The sequence below is a fragment of the Marmota flaviventris genome, chromosome 11 (assembly GCF_047511675.1).
Source record: "Marmota flaviventris isolate mMarFla1 chromosome 11, mMarFla1.hap1, whole genome shotgun sequence".
Classification (NCBI taxonomy): Eukaryota; Metazoa; Chordata; class Mammalia; order Rodentia; family Sciuridae; genus Marmota; species Marmota flaviventris.
The window spans coordinates 43,025,410-43,045,002 of NC_092508.1; the positions used below are offsets into that span (position 1 = coordinate 43,025,410).

At 37.2% G+C, this 19,593-nt stretch overlaps 1 protein-coding gene across 4 annotated transcripts in view; it reads right to left on the reverse strand.

Moving 5' to 3' along the window:
- Positions 1 to 219: 219 nt before the first annotated feature.
- The window catches only part of Myo1b (myosin IB), a 172,214-nt gene continuing 152,840 nt past the window's right edge, over positions 220 to 19,593 (reverse strand). For 3 of the 4 annotated variants that reach the window (XM_027924982.3, XM_027924981.2, XM_071618972.1), the window contains 8 exons: positions 18,525 to 18,611; positions 15,336 to 15,410; positions 13,757 to 13,891; positions 11,650 to 11,756; positions 9,079 to 9,211; positions 8,370 to 8,522; positions 6,857 to 6,984; positions 220 to 1,777 (listed from right to left, as the gene is read on the reverse strand). In XM_027924982.3, the coding sequence (XP_027780783.1) occupies positions 1,654 to 1,777; positions 6,857 to 6,984; positions 8,370 to 8,522; positions 9,079 to 9,211; positions 11,650 to 11,756; positions 13,757 to 13,891; positions 15,336 to 15,410; positions 18,525 to 18,611 (942 nt within the window). In that variant the 3' untranslated portion in view covers positions 220 to 1,653. The remainder of the gene's footprint in view (positions 1,778 to 6,856; positions 6,985 to 8,369; positions 8,523 to 9,078; positions 9,212 to 11,649; positions 11,757 to 13,756; positions 13,892 to 15,335; positions 15,411 to 18,524; positions 18,612 to 19,593) is intronic. The other variant, XM_027924984.3, reaches the window with a different exon arrangement.

Below are 19,593 nucleotides of genomic sequence, written 5' to 3' on the forward strand. Positions count from 1 at the left end.
GATGGAGAATTTGTATTTTACACCTTTTTGCACTAACTGGTATGTTGAACAATGTAAACGTGTTCCCTATTTAAAAATAAAATTAAAACTACTCTCGGTCCCAAATTTCTATTCATCTATTACAGGAATGATCAATCTACCACTTTAGGTCCATAGTGGAAAAGAATGAAAACAATTTTATCCTTTACCTGCACCAATAAACACAAAGACTCCTGAGAATTTCTTTATGTGAGCAATTTTTTTTTGAAGTACAAAAATCAAAAGAAAATCCTTAGAAAATATTTTCGATGACTGTTTCTGGTTTATAAAAGATTAGTGAAATTCAGTTAGCACAGAGAACACATAATGTTTGGATTGTAAAGCCATTCTATGAGACAATACATTTGACACACAACATACGAAAATAGTTTGAAATACAAAAATACAGTTGTGATCCAGCAAGTGGCACCAAATTAGAACAATTTTATTATTTAACATGATACCAAGATATGTACATTATCCTCCCAAATAAGAAACAATTTGGTTTCAAAGTTTAAAAACGTAGTTTCCAAAATGAATCCTTATCGTAAATTTGAAAGGAGAGGAAAAAAAAAAAAAAGCCCCGCAATTTAACACCAACTTACTTTTGATCCTTGACTAGAATATGCACCCTGTGCCAACCACCTCTCTCATACAAAAATGTATACTATAAATAAAACTTTCAAAAAAGATCTTGGATGTTTATTGCACATCATACTGAACGTCTGCCACTCTGTAAGAGGCTTTCAGCCTAACTTCATGTGTTAGCTGGGAAAATAGCTATTCAAATTCCAGTGAAAACAACACTGCAGATATTAACATACTAGGATCCTATATGATGTTCACCAGAAACAGAAACAGTCTTACCAGACTCCTTCTGTCACTTTTTCTAAAATAAGGACTTCTGTCTTCTACTGTTAAAAGTAATTACAGGAGATCCAAACAAATAAAATGTCCTGTTCAAATGTCAGTTTTCTTTTTTTCAAATAGAAAAAGATGGAGAGGGATTTCACCCAGTCATATTTATATTTCTTCTAGGACCAGCCCTTTTTGAAGTGTGTATTGTTTGTGATCCTGTTACAGGGATCCTACTAATGCTGTCCATCATTAGCAGTTATTATTTTGGTCCCAGTCTTGTGAAACCTTCTCAGCTGTTGTTAAACCAGCACAAACCAGCCAGAATGCAATAGCCTTAAAAGTAAAAAAGACTCCTAATAAGTTTCTATACCATTTAGCACAGTGCCCAGCATAGAGTGGGCATTCAATAAATATTTGATAAATGAATGTACTATCTTTTAAGACCGTTTCCTACACTTACATGGGTTAATGATTTATGAATAATACGTTGATTTAGGGGTACACAAATCTAACATGGTAACTAAAGAGAAAACACATATGACATTAGAAACAGACACTGTTAGTTTCTACAATCCTGCCCCAGGACAGAATATGTAGTGAAGGGTTAAACTATTCCAATAATAAAAATTGATTAGTCAAATACTTTTATTTTGCCAAGGAACTCTAACAGTTAGCCTTTGGCAGTTCCCAAACATACAATGAACCCCAAACAAAACAAAACAAAACAAAATTGCACTATTACAAGGAGTCCATGAAAGCGGAGAGAGGAGGCGGCAGTTAGGGGACAGCAACTTCAAGGAGACGGTTGTTTTTTCGTTTGCATGTTGGGACACTCCCATTTTTCTGGCTGCCCTGAATGAACTTCACACATACTTTGTCCTGCCTGAACTGTACCAGGAACCTAGGAGAAAAGAATCAAACAAATTAAGGTATATACAAAACAGATGGTAATTACAGTAACATTAGATTTTGTTTTTTAATGGGATATTGATCTTGACAAGTATTACCCCTTCTCATTAACACCTCTTACTTAACACAGAATTGTATTACTGTCTTTTACTTCCAGTAGCCATTCAGCCCTAAGTAAGTGGGAGCTCATTAACTAAACATATTCCAACAAGGCAAGAAGAGCTGAGAATAATTATTTCCATGTTTCAAAAAGAAAGACCAACATGTTCTATCTCTGTCTTGCTTCTGGCAAAAATATAAACTGGGGAGGGGTCCGATTAAATTATCAACAAACTGAGAAATGAAACTGAGAATTTCAGAACAGGAAGGAGCCTTGAGACCCTCTCCAAACACTGGGTGTGCATATATTTCCTGCACAATTTTTGTCATATTTGCACATGTACACTATGTTAATATTTATTTATAGCTAAAACTATTACAAAGTAATAGTGACTATAGAATGATAAAGCCATGTCACTATGATCTGTCATTTAATAATCATTAAAATATTTATATAAAAGCCGGGAATGGTGGCACATGCTTGTAATCCCAGTAATTCAAGAGGCTGAGGCAGGAGGGTCACAAGTTCAAATACAGCCTCAACAACTTAGCAAGATCCTGTCTCAAAAAATGGAAAGGGCTGGGGAAGAGGCTCAGTGGTTAAGTGCCCATGGGTTCAATCCCTGGTACCCCCCCCAAACAAACAAACAAAAACCATACACACACACACACACAAAAATTTAAATTTTAAATTTTAAAACATTAAAAATCCATTACTGTACACCCAAAACTACCTCCTACCCCACCAGTGGTATATGTGATACATTAAAAAAACATATTCTAGTTCAAATCCTTCCTTCTGCAGACCAGCCAGGGACAAGTGACTGTCTACAAGTTTGTTGTTTGCACCTAGCATTGTGAAGGACAGCCAGCTGTATAAAATGAGGGTCCTGCTCTCAGGGACCGCATTAGAGTAGCACAGCTGGACCAGGTCTTCCCATCTCAAAACCATTGACTTTTCTCTCTACCACATCAATATCCCATAGCAATGTTTTCTCTGTTCTCAGGGAACAGTTTTTCTGGGTTGCTGGCACATTACTAAGTGAGTAACAGGTATTTGGCAGATCACTCCTCATGGCCACCCATAGCAGTAGCAAGGGCCTGAACAATTTCATTTGGATATGTCAACTTAGTTTTGTGGTCTGAAGAGGCTGTGTTTTGCAAACATCATTTCTGGAGCTAAATGACACGAAAGCTTCTAATTCATCAGTTGCTTTACAAGGATAGCATGCTGGCCTTTCAAATGGGTTGTTTCTTTTCAACTTGAAAGGACTGAAAGAAGAGCTGTAGTTCCACGTTTTCCTATCTGAGATATGTTTCTGGCCTGTATGCTTTTATTCATGTGCCTCAAAGAAAAAAAATGTTCAAAAAATTCAATAAAAATTCATATGCTTCAAAAATCAAATATTTTTCATTTTTATTTTCAACGATCATATGTGGTGTGTTCAATGTGTAGGACCTTCTTTTCCTATTGAATTTAACTTACATTTACATCTCCATGTTCATAGCTCATGACCAAGATTCATATTAGAAATATCAACAGCTCAAAAGTGTTGGGGACCATGTATACTGTTCCTGGCCACTTACTTGTGTTAACTCAGCTGTAACACAATCTAAGGAGGCGATGACTACTATTCATCTCCATTTCAAAGAGGACAAAACTGAAAATCATGTTCCAGCAAACAGTTACATGGAATGCATTATTTTGCAGCATTAATACAAGTTAGAATTTCAAAGTAAAAACAACATAGACTAGTTGTTTGGATTTAATATATTAAATGATACATATATTTAAAATATTTGGTAGAACAAATTCACTGTTGTTTTCACTATATTCAGGACTTCATTTTTAGAAATTCTGTACACCTGCAGGTTATCCTCAAAATGCAATGTTTACCAACTAAACCGTTTGTGAGTTTAAGAATTAGGAATCTGGGGTTGGGGTTGTGGCTTAGTGGTACAGCACTTGCCCAGCATGTGTGAGGCACTGGGTTCGATCCTCAGCACCATATAAAAATAAATAAATAAAATAAAGGTATGTGTCCATCTACAACCAAAATAAAAAATTTTAAAATTTTTTTTAAAAAAAGAATTAGGAATCATATAAAGCAGTTGAGTCTCTCAATGAATTAAATTCTCATTTCTACCTGGGCAAGTTAAAAACTGCACTAAGATTGGACTGCCTTCCTGAAAACCAATGTTCAGTTTATCTATAATGACTACAGAAACTGGGCTTGTTAGAATCACTACTTCTCCTTCCAAAAACGATGTGACGAGGAAGGGGTTAGTCACTGAACTGCAAGCTGTTTTTGACACTGCTTCTCTGCAGCTGGTAAGGAAACGGAGTAAAGTCACTGTCAGCTGAAAACACAGACCCAGGCATCCCTGACCAAGGAGCTCCCAGGGTTTTGAAAGAGCTGCACTGGAAACTTCTTCCATCAGCTGCTTTACTTTTATCAGAACACCCAATCATTAGGAACCAGAGGAGAGGAGTGACAATGTTGTCATGTATCTGTGGTCTTCACGTGGCCATGCTATACCATCAGAATACCATACGCCTCTCTGACAGGCAGAGTCCCTGATGCCCAGAAGTGAACTCATCTCGAAAGCATTTCCTGAGTGATGCGCCTCTGCACACAGCCCAGGAGATCCACCAGAGGGCTTCAGTGGTTGACTACATTTGGGAAACACAGTACATTCCATCTTCCAAAGCCCCTCCAGAGAGTCAAAGTGTGCAACTAGATTTCAGAGGTTCTAAGAAGTCGTATGGTAAGATTGCTTTTCAATTTTCACCAGAGAACATTTCTTTCATAGCACATTTTCCTTAACATTCTTTAAGAGTAGTGTTCTTAGAATATCAATACAGGAAGTACTTAAAAGTACCATCCTTTGAAGTCTGGATTAGTTGTGATTTCTTGCCTCTGTACAGATAACCCTATTAATGCCATGGGCAACTATGAGACTGCTTCATCCATGTATCGAGGGGGAATATATCAATCTTTGAAATAAATATGATCTCATGATGAGCAGGAAATGGCAGGAGCTACCAAGCCCAGAATCCCAAATTATGAAAAACCTCTATCAAAGGGAGTTAAAAGCTCTAACATGCCCTGACAGGTTAAAATTTTAATTAAATTGGAATTTAATCTGCCGTTATCTTTTTTCCCCTAATATTCTTTATTTTGTTTTTATAAGAAAGTAACAAGTTATGTAGTCCAAACATCCATTCCCAGTGTAGTGTACCCATAAAGCTCCATCTCCTACCCCATTAATATCCCTAGTGTTCAGGGAGAACTGAGGATGAGCTAAAGATACCATAAATCCTAACATCACTGAGAGTGTGATTCACTAAGGGGCTGAGATAGGTATAAATTTATTTTAAACAAAAACAAAACAAAACAAAACAAAAACTTCTTTTAAAAAACTGCAAAACTCTTGAATTTTTTTTTTTTTTTTTTGTATTGGGATTGAACCCAGGGCCTCATAAGTCTCAGGCAAGTACCCTGACACTGTGCTACATCCCCAGCATGAAAAACTTTGAATTATAAAATAAAATCTTCAGCAGGGCACAGTGGTGCATGCCTGTAATCCAAAGGTGCAGGAGGCTGAGGCAGGAGGATCGTGAGTTCAAAGCCAGACTCAGCAAAAGTGAGATGCTAAGTAACTCAATGAGACCCTGTCTCATAAGATACCAAATAGGGCTGGGGATGTGGTTCAGTGGTTGAGTGCTCCTGAGTTCAATGTCTGGTACTAAAAAAGAAAAGAAAAGAAAAAAAAAATCTTCCTATGTTATCTAATCTTTCTAACATATGCAAAGAAGTATATAAGTTGTTGGTGAATTATTAATATTATTAATAATTGTTATTATTGATAACAAATAATCAGTTAAGTATTAATCAATTTAGTCACTCAAATTCATTCAAACACCTCACATGTGTATATTTAATATATGGCGGGATGTCCCATCCTATATGCAAATAATTAGCCTTTACAATTTGAACACAAATGTGAAATGAAGAAAAAGCAAGTTTTAAATTTACACCAGTCTTTGCACTAATACCCCCTTGTTAACATGGAAGGCCTTTACTCCAACTCTAGTTACCAATGTATATAAAAAAAAGTCATCTCAAATCTAACCATTCAGAATCTCCCTGGCCACTTCTAAACCCCTCATCCCTCAATATCTACTTCTGCAACAAATGCCTAATGCCTAGCACCCAATCTGTTAATACACTTTGTTTTTCTTCAAATTACGCTCAGAAGCTGGCTATTTCTCACCATCTCACTCTAGCTTAAGGCACATCACCCTTGCACTAGACAGCTCAGAGTCCTGCTTCCATCCCTGCCTCCCAGTAGTTACTGTCCACACTGCAACCAAAGCCATCTTTGAAAATAAATCAGATCCTGCCACACCCTTGCTCAATACCAAATAATGGTTTCTCATCATCCTTAATAAAGTCTCAACTTAGCTCAGATACCAAGATCTACATGTGTAGGCTATGTTTTTCTCTTCAGGGTCTTCCTATCTTCTGCTCTGCTACAAAGTTTGTTCCCATCTCAGGGCCTTTGTACCAGTAGCTGCTCTGCACTGTAAAGTCTCTCTTGAGATTGCTGCCCAGCTCGCTTCCTTTCTGGAGTCACAGAATCAAAGAGGACTCCCTGACCTTCTTGTTAAGAAGAATACCCTCTGACTATTGTTTTTTTCCCTCTACTACAAGCACCCATTACTGGCCCAAACCCTGCCACCTACTTATTATCTTATTTGGGTATCTTCTTCTTTCCCACTAGAATGTCAGGTACCTGAGGTAGGGACTTGGACAGTGCCATCCACTGCCTGTCCTTTAACCAGAACGAATACTAGACACATACTGGGTACATAAGTAGCTGCTGTACTAATGAATGAGATCAAAGAGCTGAACTAAAATTATAAAACTAAAAGCAAAAAGGTGCATTAAACAATATATGAACATACTCATCAGAAATTTCAATATTGAGCTTCTGTTTGGTTTGGCTGAGAGTTGTGCGATACAGCTTGGTGGCCATTTCAATCAGGTGGTCACTACTGAAGAGAAAGTCTCCTTTACTAGCTGCTTCTGAGCCCTGAAAGGACAAGCCAAGAGTCAGAGATAATTAAAGACAGCTGAGGAGGAAAATGTTTACAGGGTTGGCTGAAAACCTATTTACAGTCTCCTTAAAACTTCACACAGGGGAGTCCATTTCCCCAATGTAAACAGTAAGGACAAGAGCCGTACTTCTTCCAACTGACCAGGGCACTTGAGTAAGGTTATCTGACTCCTTGCTACCAAAGCTGGTTGACAGACCAGCAGGAGCGTCCAAATCATGTGGGAGCTTGTTAGAGAAGCAGGATCTCAGCTCTGCTACAGCAGCCGCTGAATAAGAGTCCACAGCAAGATCCCTGGGTGGTGGGTCTGCACATTCAGGATCAAGGAGCATTGACCTAGCTTATGACTCAATCTGAAAAAGCTATTTAAAAAACTCCTCAGTGATTTGGTTGAAAAAAAAAATAACAACAATAACACTTGCAACAAATATCCTACAGTTGCAGCTTTCAACCTAAGCTGCACAAGAGAATCATCTGGGGGAACTTTCCCAAAATAGGATGCTTATGTTTCATTCTGAGGGTATGGTCTGAAAGTCAGCATTTCTTAGAGTACCACTCTGCTTTAATGTGTACTTGAGGTTGATAATCACTGTCCTGTGACTCAAAACACCCCCTTTATGTTAAAATGTATGGTGGGGAAAACAGGCTAAGGTAAGCTTTGGGGTTTTTCTGTTAGGAGTCGGTCAGTGTCACTATATTACCTAGATGCATAACCTTAAATATGATTAACATTTGTTGACATTTGTGTATTTAGTAATGATATTATACATGAGAGGTACTGTGCTAAGCACTTTACATACAGTATCACTTAATCTTCATAGTAATGCAATGAAGTAGGGAAATTATTATCCCCATTTTAAAGATAAGAAAAATTGAGATGGCTCATGAAAGTTAAATGACATGGCGACAGGCATCACAGTTAATGAGAACAAGTCCAGCTACTACACTTAACCATTCCTTTCAAGCTAGGAGGTCCTGGTTAAGCAGAAAGTATGAACATTAGAAAACCTTTAGGTCAAAATTATTAGGCAATGGTTTTAATGCTGTTCTGTCCTTTGATAAAAAAACAACAAATCAAAAATGAACAAGAAGACATATGTAAGTTGGTATGCAGAATAAAGAACAGGAAGAGACATAATTTAAAACATCAAGTGAGCAAATCAATAAAAGTGACTAACCTTATTCAATTATTGAAAAACCGAACATGAGATTTTATACAGGAGTTAACATAGCCAAAATTTGTAAATCAGTAGGGAGGACATCAGGCAATAGTACTAGTCTGATGGGGAAAATTTTAAATCCATGGCTGAGAAATTGGACAAACAGAGAAACACTCTCGTTAAGTCATTAGGTGAACTTTTACCTCCTTGAGGTGGACAGCGAAGAAGCCGTCATTTTGTGAGCTCATCGATACCTTGGTCACATCCACCAGGGGAACCTCTGACTTGATTTGTCCAGACTTTTGATCAGCGAGAAGGAGATTATTATTTGTTAAGAGGAAAATTCGGGATGTACTCTAAAACAAAACCAAAAGAGATGTAAAACCAGTGAACACAAACACCCCCAAATGGTCCATGAGTTCAAAGCATTAGTTATTTGCAGAAATGAACATTTTATTTCATCATCTTTCAGGAAGCATATCTATGTAAACTGAGAATAGGTCAAAGGACATAAATAACATACTTAAATTCATAGAAATTTCAGAGAGTAAGCAAAATTTTGCCTAAGCCTAAAGGTGAGGTGAAATCCCCTCAAGTTAACTCCACTGAGAATATGAGATGTAAATATTCTGGGGGGTTACTAGGGATTGAGTACTCAGGGGCACTCAACCACTGAACCACATCACCAGCCCTATTTTGAATATTATTTAGAGACAGGGTCTTACTGAGTTGCTTAGTGCCTGGCGATTGCTGAGGCTGGCTTTCAACTCACAATTCTCCTTCTCAGCCTCCTGAGCTACTGGGATTACAAGCGTGTACCACCACGCCAGGCAAGATGTAAATTTTAACATTCAGAAAACTAAGGAAGACTGTCTTGGGGGCCTCTCAATTCTTCAAGGTTAGCATTTTTACCTTCCCATTTGCACGGTTAATTTTGTTCACAACTTCAGCAATGATGATCTTTTCTTCAATGGAATCTTTGAGTTTCTTGTACTTAGGGTTCTTGTTGATTTCCAGGTAAGCTCCTTGGAATGGTTGCCCAACACTAAGAAGAAACAATTCCTGCATGTTAGAAATGGTTTCAATGGAAGTACTGTGGGCAAAAGGAAACAAGTCAGTTACTTCTAAGGAGTACCTGACAACTTCATGAAAAGTAATATCAATTTATTTTGTATATTTCACTTGCACCTGTCCTAAACGTTAAGTTGAAAATGAAAACTTAAAACCTGTTTCAAATATATTTTAGATGTGATCACGGCATTTGGTAGGTAGGATTTTGATAAAAATCTTATCTCATGGAACAATCAAGATAGAAATCACTAACAACGAGGGCCAGACTCAAGTACATGGCCTCGTGTGAAGGAAAAGGCAATTTCTTCTAATCTGTTAATATAAAGTTAACAGCTGCCCACAGAAGCTTTACTAATGCCTTTAAATAATATGTGGCACTGAAAAAAGAACTGAAATCATTCCTATCACCCTCTCTAAAGAGAAATTTCATTTTCTCACAGAGAAGAAGAAAATCAATAAGGCTTCTGGGGAAGAATGGATTTGGCGTAATCACTACACAGCACTTAGTACACCATGTAGCTCTGGTTTTAAATAGGCAAGGTATGAAAGGAAGGCCAGCTGAGATGCCGAGGATGTGCCTCCAAGTGGTCAGAGTGGCCAAGACCCACATTCAGAATCAGAGCAGTTTTCTTTCAAACAAATTACTCTGGCAAAGGTATAACCCTGCATGTGTCACTAAGATGTCAATTTCCCTAAAGACTGGGGTGACTCTCTTAGGGCAGTTTCTTCAAAGACACCAAGGAAAAAACTGCAGCTTCAAGAGATCTACCAGCTTCATTTTGAGCTATTCAATTCTGGCAGCGTGCACACACAACTTTAAATGCTTGCATCGTGGGTGGAGGATCAGGGAAGAAAAATCCACGTAGGTGGCCAGTGCTTCACAGCTCCTGGGATATGAAAGGCCAACGCCCATAGGAGCTGCTGTTTCACAGAGAGGTGGGAGGGCTAATTATTCCATGTCTCCCACTGCTTGTGGTGTGAGAGCACCACCACCGTCCCTGAAAACTGACAAAAACTACCCAAAAAGAACTTGGCTTGAAGTGAACTTTTTTTGGTGTGTTCCTATTCAAGCATGTTTTAAATAATGAAAAGTGCTAAGAGCCTGCTAGTTTGCCTCCTCAAAAATGTACTCTCTGGCCTCCAGTTTCTAAGAGTCATCTACAGGGAATGTTCATTAAGAAGGTGACTCTAAGGGTATAAAAGGAAAGTTGAATGGCATTAGTTGCCGGAGAAAGCATCCAGACAGTTTTTCTGTTGAAGCAGGCTTCACAGAGCAGGCACTTGGGACGACTCCGGATTCAGGCACTATGTTGGACGTAAGGGAGTAAGTACCAGTTGGAACAGCCACATCAGCTAACAAGGAAGCTGTGCAACTTAAAATATTTAAAGCCAATGAGACCGGCAACTTGCATTCATTTAGTCCTTTAAAAAGAAGAGCTTTCGGGGCTGGGGCTGGGGCTCAGTGGTACAGTGCTTGCCTTGCATGTACAAGGCACTGGGTTTGATCCTCAGCACCACATAAAAATAAATAAGATACTGTGTGTTCATCTATAACTAATATATATATGAAGAGCTTTCAAATAGGCATGAAGATGGAGACAGTATATGAAATACATGTGAGTATTTAGAATAAAAATGTTTTTTTATTTCTAAGTCAGTCTTTAGGAGAAGTTAACAAGTTGTTACTAAAACAAGTTAGAAGATTTTTGGCTTGAAATTATACAAGTACTTTTTTATAAGTGCCAGATGAAATTAGTAATTGTGGGGGGAAATGATGGGTGCAGGATATATACAAATAACCAGATAAGCAGTCTTCACCAAGGACTTCACTTGCCAAACTTGCAATTGTGTTCCTTCTTTTTCTGAGTATGTGGTGTTGATAATAAAGCAGCTGAACTTGCTGCACAGGCTACTGAAGTCATGACCGATGAGTTAGCTGACCGAAGGACACCACAAACCCATGCTTATGCAACACCCAGAGACTAACACACTGTTTCACTTTTGTTGATCTTATGAATGAGTTTCTGACCTGGCTTGTTAGGGCAGGAAGATTGGGATGGTATTTACAACATATTGCAAAGAGAAATCTGAAAATAGGAATTTAAATGCAAGTTTATCTTAATAGCCTATATATTTTTATTTTATATGACTTCCAATTATTCAGTAAAGTATGCAGGCTAATGTCAACAGAGTAAAACCACCTGTAATCTCATTTCATCAAAGAATACTGTGGAAACTATCGCTTAAGTGTGTTTATGTGCACTCACATCCAGCTGATTAGAAAATTATACACATAATTAATAATTGTTCACCTAGTACTGAAATCAAAACTTCACTAGAAAAGACCTTCATATGTATTGGAGAACAAGTTTTAAAATATTGATTTTTATGGGTAAAGCAAAACCAGAATACCTAGATGGGTATAAAGCCTTCTTATCCTTGAAGAGCTCACTGGCTTCTAGTTTCTCTTCATAAATAAGTTTCTGCTGGTCTGTGAATTGGTCCCTGTATTTTTTACACTGTGAGATACGAGGAGAAAAACAACAAAAAAGAAAACATCACTTATATAAATGAACTTTTACTTTTTCTTAAATATGCTAAGTTAATTTAATAGCAATAAGAATAAAAGTGAAAGTGAAAAAAACATTCATTTTAAGAGGCCAAAACATTTTTCCTTCCTGATTTTTAAGAAGTTGGTTTTGGAAAAGTACAAAGGCTATTATTTTTCTTGTAGAATGTGGAATGCTTCTTCAAAACCCACCAGGGCCCAACTGGCATGTGCCCTGTGAGGGGCAGACTCATCCTGCTGTGATGTCAGTCCCTAAGGATTCCGGTCCTGAGGCTCAATTCTTTAACAGAGACACAAAGCAAAAAAAAATCTGGACCTCACAACCCAGTGCACACATTTACATACACAGAGGATGACGAAAAAGCTTCGCAAAACAATATTTAATTCTGCATGTTGTGTACTCTGCTATTTTCTATTCTCTACTTATATTATTTAAAAACCCTGGTAGTAAGCTATTAAATTGATTTCAAGATCCACAAATATGCTATGATGTATAGTTTGAAAAACACCAGAACAAATCCTTCTACTTCCACTTTACAATGTGCATGGACACTTGAGAAGTCCCCCTTCATCCTGACCCTAGGGACACAATGAAAGGAGACTGGGATGGCCAGAGAAGCAGGGACAAACTTTTAAGATGAATGTTCCAAGACATTCAGTTGGAGGTGAGGGGTTGAATACCACCGCTGAAATAACTTCATGCAAAAACATTAGCATTGCTTCCAATTCTTCCCACAGGAAGGCTCCCTTCAGGAGGAAACAGGCTTCTCAACTCCCATCTCCTGTCCCAGGTAGGTCAGGATGGGGTTGGGAGGGAAGGGCAGACCCCTGCATTAGTAGCTCCCTGTTGTTCTTTCTGAAAATAATTTCTATGTTACACTCAATCGGGGAGATGAACAACTGAGAAGTTGTTGAATCTCTATTACAGAACAGAACTCATAATTCAGTTCCATATGTTGAGCAAGTCCCACCTGTCAGGCTAATTAGCAATAATGTTACTCTATACACATGTGATTCTTTTACATAAAGGACAAGGCCTACACTGCTAGGCAGGAAAGAGCTGCCTAGAAAATATATCCACCCATGATTCCTTGACTAAATATAAACTCTTCCACCTAATGATTTTATTACATCTGATAATTGCATATATTTAGCATTCCACATACCTGGTTAAACCAAGTTTCTGAAATAAAGTCAACATCTATAACAAGTACTCCATGTACCCCAACACCTAAATTGCACGTTGTGCTTTCCTATGAAATTAGAGTACTAAGATATAAGGCAATATAAAATAGATTTTCAGCTTCTCTTTATTTTAGGTAGAGGACATCTTGTCTTTTAGGGACTTCAATGCCTTTTTCCAGTCAATCCAAGTGTTGTGTTCATAAGTGGATTGTATGTATTCAACAGATCTGATAAACTCATACAACTGTAGGATTTAACTATCTTGTTTGAAGACATTAAAATTTCATAGTTTCTATTTCCTGTAATATCTTTTCATAGGAAGAGAAAAACACAAACTGGACCACTTGAAAGCAACTGAAACCTAGAACAAAAAGTTGGTACAACCTTTTGCTCCTCTAACCATGGCCGAGAGGAGACCTCACAGGCTTTGCCTCGGCTGCTGAGGGAGCCCCCAGAAAGTCAAGTACAGCGAATGCAAAGTTCAAGAATACCAAAGTCCTCAAATAAGTCCCTCTGAGGCAAAGGAAGAATGTGTTAAAAATTTGATTTTAGGGGCTAGGGTTGTGGCTCAGTGGTAGAGTGCTCATCTAGTATGCATGAGGCACTGGGTTCGATCCTCAGCACCATATAAATATAAAATAAAGATATTATGTCCACCAAAAACTAAAAAATAAATATTAAAAAAATTTGATTTTACATAACAGCTGTCAAACACTCGAAATATATAATAAATCTCTGAAGAAATGCAATCATGACATTTTTTACCCTCCACAAGTGGAAAATTCTTTTTAGTTCCTTGTGAGTGGAATCCAAGAATAGATAAGGTCTGGATGGCCAATTCTTGTCTATTGGCGATAAAGAAGGCATCTTAGTTTTCATTTCCAAGAAGTATTTTTGTACCTGTGTTGGGTTTGAGAGAAGATACCAGATGAGGAAAATATTTCAGAAAAGACACTGTTTTACATGCTCTATGATCAAATGAACCTCAGTCTTCAGTAGAATTTATCAAGTTTTAGCTCATAGAACTTTGTAACTCCTCTGGGAAGTCTCTAGTCCATTCTTTCATATCAAGCAGAGAAATCTGAGCTCTACCAAATGGCTAATAGAAAAGAAAACTAACTCAAACAGTCACACGAACACTAGTGTTAACATCAGCCAACACTATGGAGCTATACTGTCAAATAAGTAGGTACTAGGTATGTGTGGCTATTTATATTAAAATTTTTGGAAATTCAAATAAAATAAGATAAAAAATTGGGTTCCTAGTCACACTACCACATTTCAAATGCTCCATAACCTCATGTGGCAAGCAGATACTTTATGTATCTCAAAGTTATAGAACATGTTCATCACTGCAGAAAGTCCCGGTGGACAGCACTGCTATAGAGAACACATGGTCCCCAACCTAGCAAAGGTTCAGCTTGTGTGTGTGTGTTTTTTTTTTAAACTTTACCAATGATGCAAAAGCAATGTAGATTCAGTAGCAACTATTCTTTGAGTTCTGGTCTTTTTCTGGACTAGTGACACGTGGCTCAAGTTTCTCGAGATGCTGGGCAACAGTAGTGAGCACGGCATCCAGTCAGCCGTGCAATCAGGAGGGTGCACAACTAAAACCCCTCAGTGGGGTGTGCTGCTAGGCTATGTTTGGTAGGTTTGGCGTACTCAGTGTATTATCTATATCATATTTTCAATATATGATGAATTAATGGGAGTCCTCCATCGTTAAGTGGAGGAGCATCTGTTCATAACATGCCAGGCATTGTAAGAGCTTCATAGCATTACTCCATTTCAATCCTCATAACAGCTTGGAGGTTACTGCTATTATTATACCCATTTTACAGATGACCAAACAAAGTTTGCAGAAGCTAAATAACTTGCTAAAGTAACAAATCTTAAGCAGCAATGCAGGCCAGTCCCAGTGTTTGCACTCTTTTCCCCACTGCATTCACTTCTCTAGAAGCAAAGGGCAGGATCCAGCCTCACCCAGCCTTGCTTTCCTTTACCCCTAACTTGTTTGCCCTGTTGCAGCTCTTGAGGTTTAACAGAGAAAGAGTCTGACTTTCCTGATGAATCACTTTCCTCCAAGTTTTTTCTGTCAAAGAAGATGACAATTTTATGAATCATGTATAGGCACCTACATCTTTCTGACACAATTCTACTGAATTTGGGGCATGGGGAATGATACAAAAGATAATTAACTCTGTTCAGTTATAATTTAAAATCGTTACCAAAAAAGACACTGTCACTTAAAAAAATTCACAATTTACTGAGTTTACTGAGTTGGTATTAGCAAGTTCTTAATCCAATAAGGTTAATTAGCCATACATATAAAGTGTCAACTTACAATTCTCTGAAGCGTAAACTCATAGATTTTCTTTCCAGCATTAGCTCTGAAGAACTTCCTGTATTCTCTACGTACCTTTAAGAAGATGAAGCAGATCTGTGGTTACAGCGTGGCCAGCATGTGATCACAATGATACACCTCTCTTTTAAAAAAAGACAACTTGTGAAACAAGCAATTTATAAGTGTCCTTTCTGGATTGAGTAAACTAATGAAAGCACACTCAGATGGTAGATCTTAAGTCAGAGAAAAAGAAATTGAGAGATGCAAAATGATAATATCAAAATGAATGGATGTTTTAAATCCTATTAGTAAGTTTTTTAAATAGATGATTTGACAAGAAACATTTGTGCAAACTTGCTACAAATTAAAATACACTTCAGAAAATATTATATAAGATAATCTCCCTTCAGTTTTTTTTAAACAAATGGGGGAAAATATCTGAGGAACTATATTGATATTTCCAAAAACCTTGCATATGAAGACAGAATTTACTGAGAACTGAATGTGGTTAAAAATAAGTATTTAAAAAGAAGCTTTTAAACTACCATTATCCTCCGTTTAATTTACACTTAATGTTATCATAGCACTTAAAACATATATTATGGTTTTGATTCACTCTCCCATGCTACATTGTTTTAATTTATTCTGTATACTGTCTAACGAAGAACAATAACTAAATGAGGTGTTTGTGAATGAATGATACAGCTAACTTTGAAATTGAGAAATATTATATTTATTATCATCCTAATATAAATGGGAGAGCCAGGATAGAGCAAAATATTACTCTATTTGAATAATCCGGAATTAAGTAGCTTTTTCTTTTGTTGCCAATTTCTTAGGTTTAGATGCACATGTTCAAAATATTTCTACATTAGAAAGCTACCAACCTACTAACCAAACTCAGTTTGTACATAAATATCTTACTAGTTAAGACTGTAGATTTCTTTTATAATTTTCTTGGGTTTAGCAACAGTGAGCCCCATTCCTACAAGTAAAGGACCTGGTGGGCCAGAGTGGTCACTGTTGAAGAGACAGGCATGTTCCAAACTGCCTGAGTCCTGCGGTCCCATGCCACCTTCCACCTGCTGCTTCTCTGTCACTAGGTTGGTCCCTCTGGGCATCTGAGCCCCAGACCCACTATACACAACTGAAGATTATTAATATTATTATTATTTAAAATTTATGCCATATGCCATAAAGGCAGTTCCTCCTTGTATTTATATTCCACTTATAATTTCCCTTTTAGCCATGGAATTGTTAGATTCACAAATATTTTTAATCTCCAACTTATGATGCTAGAAGGGAAATGAAGAAATTGAAAATTTCCTGAAATTATAATAGTACAGGAAAGCACACAAATTAAGGTGGAACAAGTTGCATGTGAACATCTTTAAACAAGGGATTAGAAGTTCTGCTGTGGTTAGTTCTATCTAGTTGAAATTCATTATAATAACTGAGCTCAATGCAACATGCTTTTTGATATTCTACAGAATAGGTCATTTCTCCCCAAAACATAGACAGTAAAAGGCTGGTGACAACATGCTGGTATATACAATGGAGACCTCTCGTGGGCACCAGGAGTCCTAAAAGGTCCGGGTTCAGTGTACTTTGTAATCATTTCCAAAAGAAAATCCAATCATTTCAAAGGGCAAAGCTATTGTTCATATCAATATAATCTGCTTTTAAGAAAAAAAAAAAGGTAAAATTAATCTCATTTTTGGACTCCAAAGAAGTTTAATCTTATTTTGTAACAATAATAGTGGCAACACATTAAAATATTTTTGCCTCATTGGAAACTGGGGGAAAAGCTATTTAACTTCTGCTAAAATGACATTTAATATCTACAAGCTGAATTTGTATAGCAGGTTGCTAAATGCACACCTTGAATGCAAAAACATTTTGAAATAATATGCAATTAAACCAAGAACTGAAGATAAACATATTTATTACTGATAGAAATTATTACAGAGTAAGAATCCTGACTCAATGTTGTTTACTTCCCTTCTTTTTATGAAAATTACAATGCAAATTAGAAGATGTGACTAAAATAGAAAAATGTTTAGTTTTGTTTGGCGTCTAAAAAAAAGCAGTTACCGAACTTTTTCAGAATTCTTCAAACAGAACATCTGTTAAATTCACATTTAAGTTACTTCTTAATTACTTCAAAAATTACTTCATGAGTAATCAGGATTAATAAGGACATTTTAAAGTTTATAGGCTGAACTTTCAGGGGAAATTGTAGAAAGTTCAAAGATTCAGGGATATTTCTAAGGGTTGTTCAGATTCAGAGTCAATGATTTCTCAGATAATATTTAAATGTTTAGAATAAGATTCAGTGTTATCAGATTAAAGTAAAAATAATGAAGAGGAATACAGTATTAAAAAAAAGGGGGGGGGTGTCTAATTATCCCCAGTAGGCACTATAGATAGATGATTTTGGATGATTCCTTGAGGTGATTAGTAGTTGAATATTAAGAAGGCCAAATCTTCACATTGTCTGAAAGTCATTTTGAAGGTCTTCAAAGCTCAGTCGTATTTACATATTTAATTATGTGTACCCTTGTCCTACTGCAGCAATAAGCATCTCTCTGGAATAAAACCCTGCCCTAATCACAAGGCATTTGAACTTAAAGTTCTCATTAACTGCAAGATCCACTGATCTCTGTCATCTCATTCATGAAAATCCGTAAGTTTACTGACACAAAACCCTTTCGTGTCTATGCTGAACAGTTAAGATGATGCTTGCTTTGAAGAATGCTGGACTCCAAGCAGCCTTTAGAGGAGCAGAAGAGGCAGATGCAGGCAAAGGAAACCCGCTATGCCCAGGCTGGTGACTGTGAGTGGCTGGTCAGCTTTCAGCTCCACCATTGTGCTCTGTCTCATGATTTAAAAAAAAAAAATATATATATATATATATATATATGCTCAAAAGATTAACACAAAATCAAACTCAGGTGACAAAGCGTCTTTCATGAAATATGCCACATTGTGTATGACTTGACACCTATTAAATTAAAATCACAAAAATACTAGCATACATGTTTCTTCTCAAAAAGAAAAATCAGGCAAGATGACATTTTATAGACTGTGCAGACCATCAGCAAGCATTATCAGTAGTTCTTTCAGGGTTAGTAGGTGCTAGGCTTTACAGACTTCACCCTGGGCAGAAAGAAGTGGTAGAGGAAGTACCTTCAGTCCAAGCCAGTAAGCCCAAATGACAGCAACCGCATGCTTACGCCTAGCCTCCTCCTTCAAGCGTTTCAATTCCCTTCGAGCCTAGAATGTTTTAGATAGTAAATAAAAGAGACAGCCCAATGCAGACAGCACAAATGACCAGAAAAAGATACCCCACCAAACAGAAAAGCCAATTTATGAATAGGATTCCAGAACGAAAGAGGAACAGAGCAAAACCACTTCAACCCAAGGGATTGGTGTCAAGCTGGTGAGGCTGTTTGTGATTCTGCTCCAGAGGAGGCAATCTGTGTAGCACCCAAGGTCATCATCCCTGACTCCCCTGCCCATTCTTCTCCTTTTTCCCCCCTCCTGTTCTGGCTCTTTCTTTGTTTCTTTCTCTATTCTCTTATTCCTTATTGAAGCCTTAGAATGGTGAGTGACACAGTGACCACTAGATTTCCCTTTTGCTGAGAGTACATGGGGCCACAGAAGCTGTGAACCTCATTTCAATAAGTAAAAAGGCAACTCTCATGAACAACCATTTGCAAAACTGAAAAGAATAAAGGTTGCTTCACTGAAGTGCAAATTAAAAAAAAAAAAGAGAGAGAAAGAAAATTTAAAAACTCAAATAATTTTTTCCAGTTGAAAAATTAGAAGTAGTATGTATAAAAATTAAATGTTAGCTAAGGTCCCAAACACGGAAATATATTGGAGATTGAAACAAGGCAAAAAGTGAAATAAATACCTTTCAGGTTTGTAAATTAATCTTAGGGAAACATTAATGCATGCTATCTTAAATGGAAAAAATAGGCTTAATTTTTTAAGACATCATATATCACATGACTTGGAAATAAGCTTTATTAGTGGAGAAATCTCAGCAAAAAAATATGTAAAAGTCCTTCTGCCCCTGCGAGGACATTTCCCTTAGATGACGAAAGGAACTAGTTTGTTTTTCACAGATGTTTTAGGAAAAACACTAATGAACAATTTTGGTTAGTTTTTGGCAAACTGAGCTCTTTATGCAGGCAAAGGTTGACTTTTCTCATTTTTTCTCACAAGATGGGCTCGTAATGTTGACAAGGTA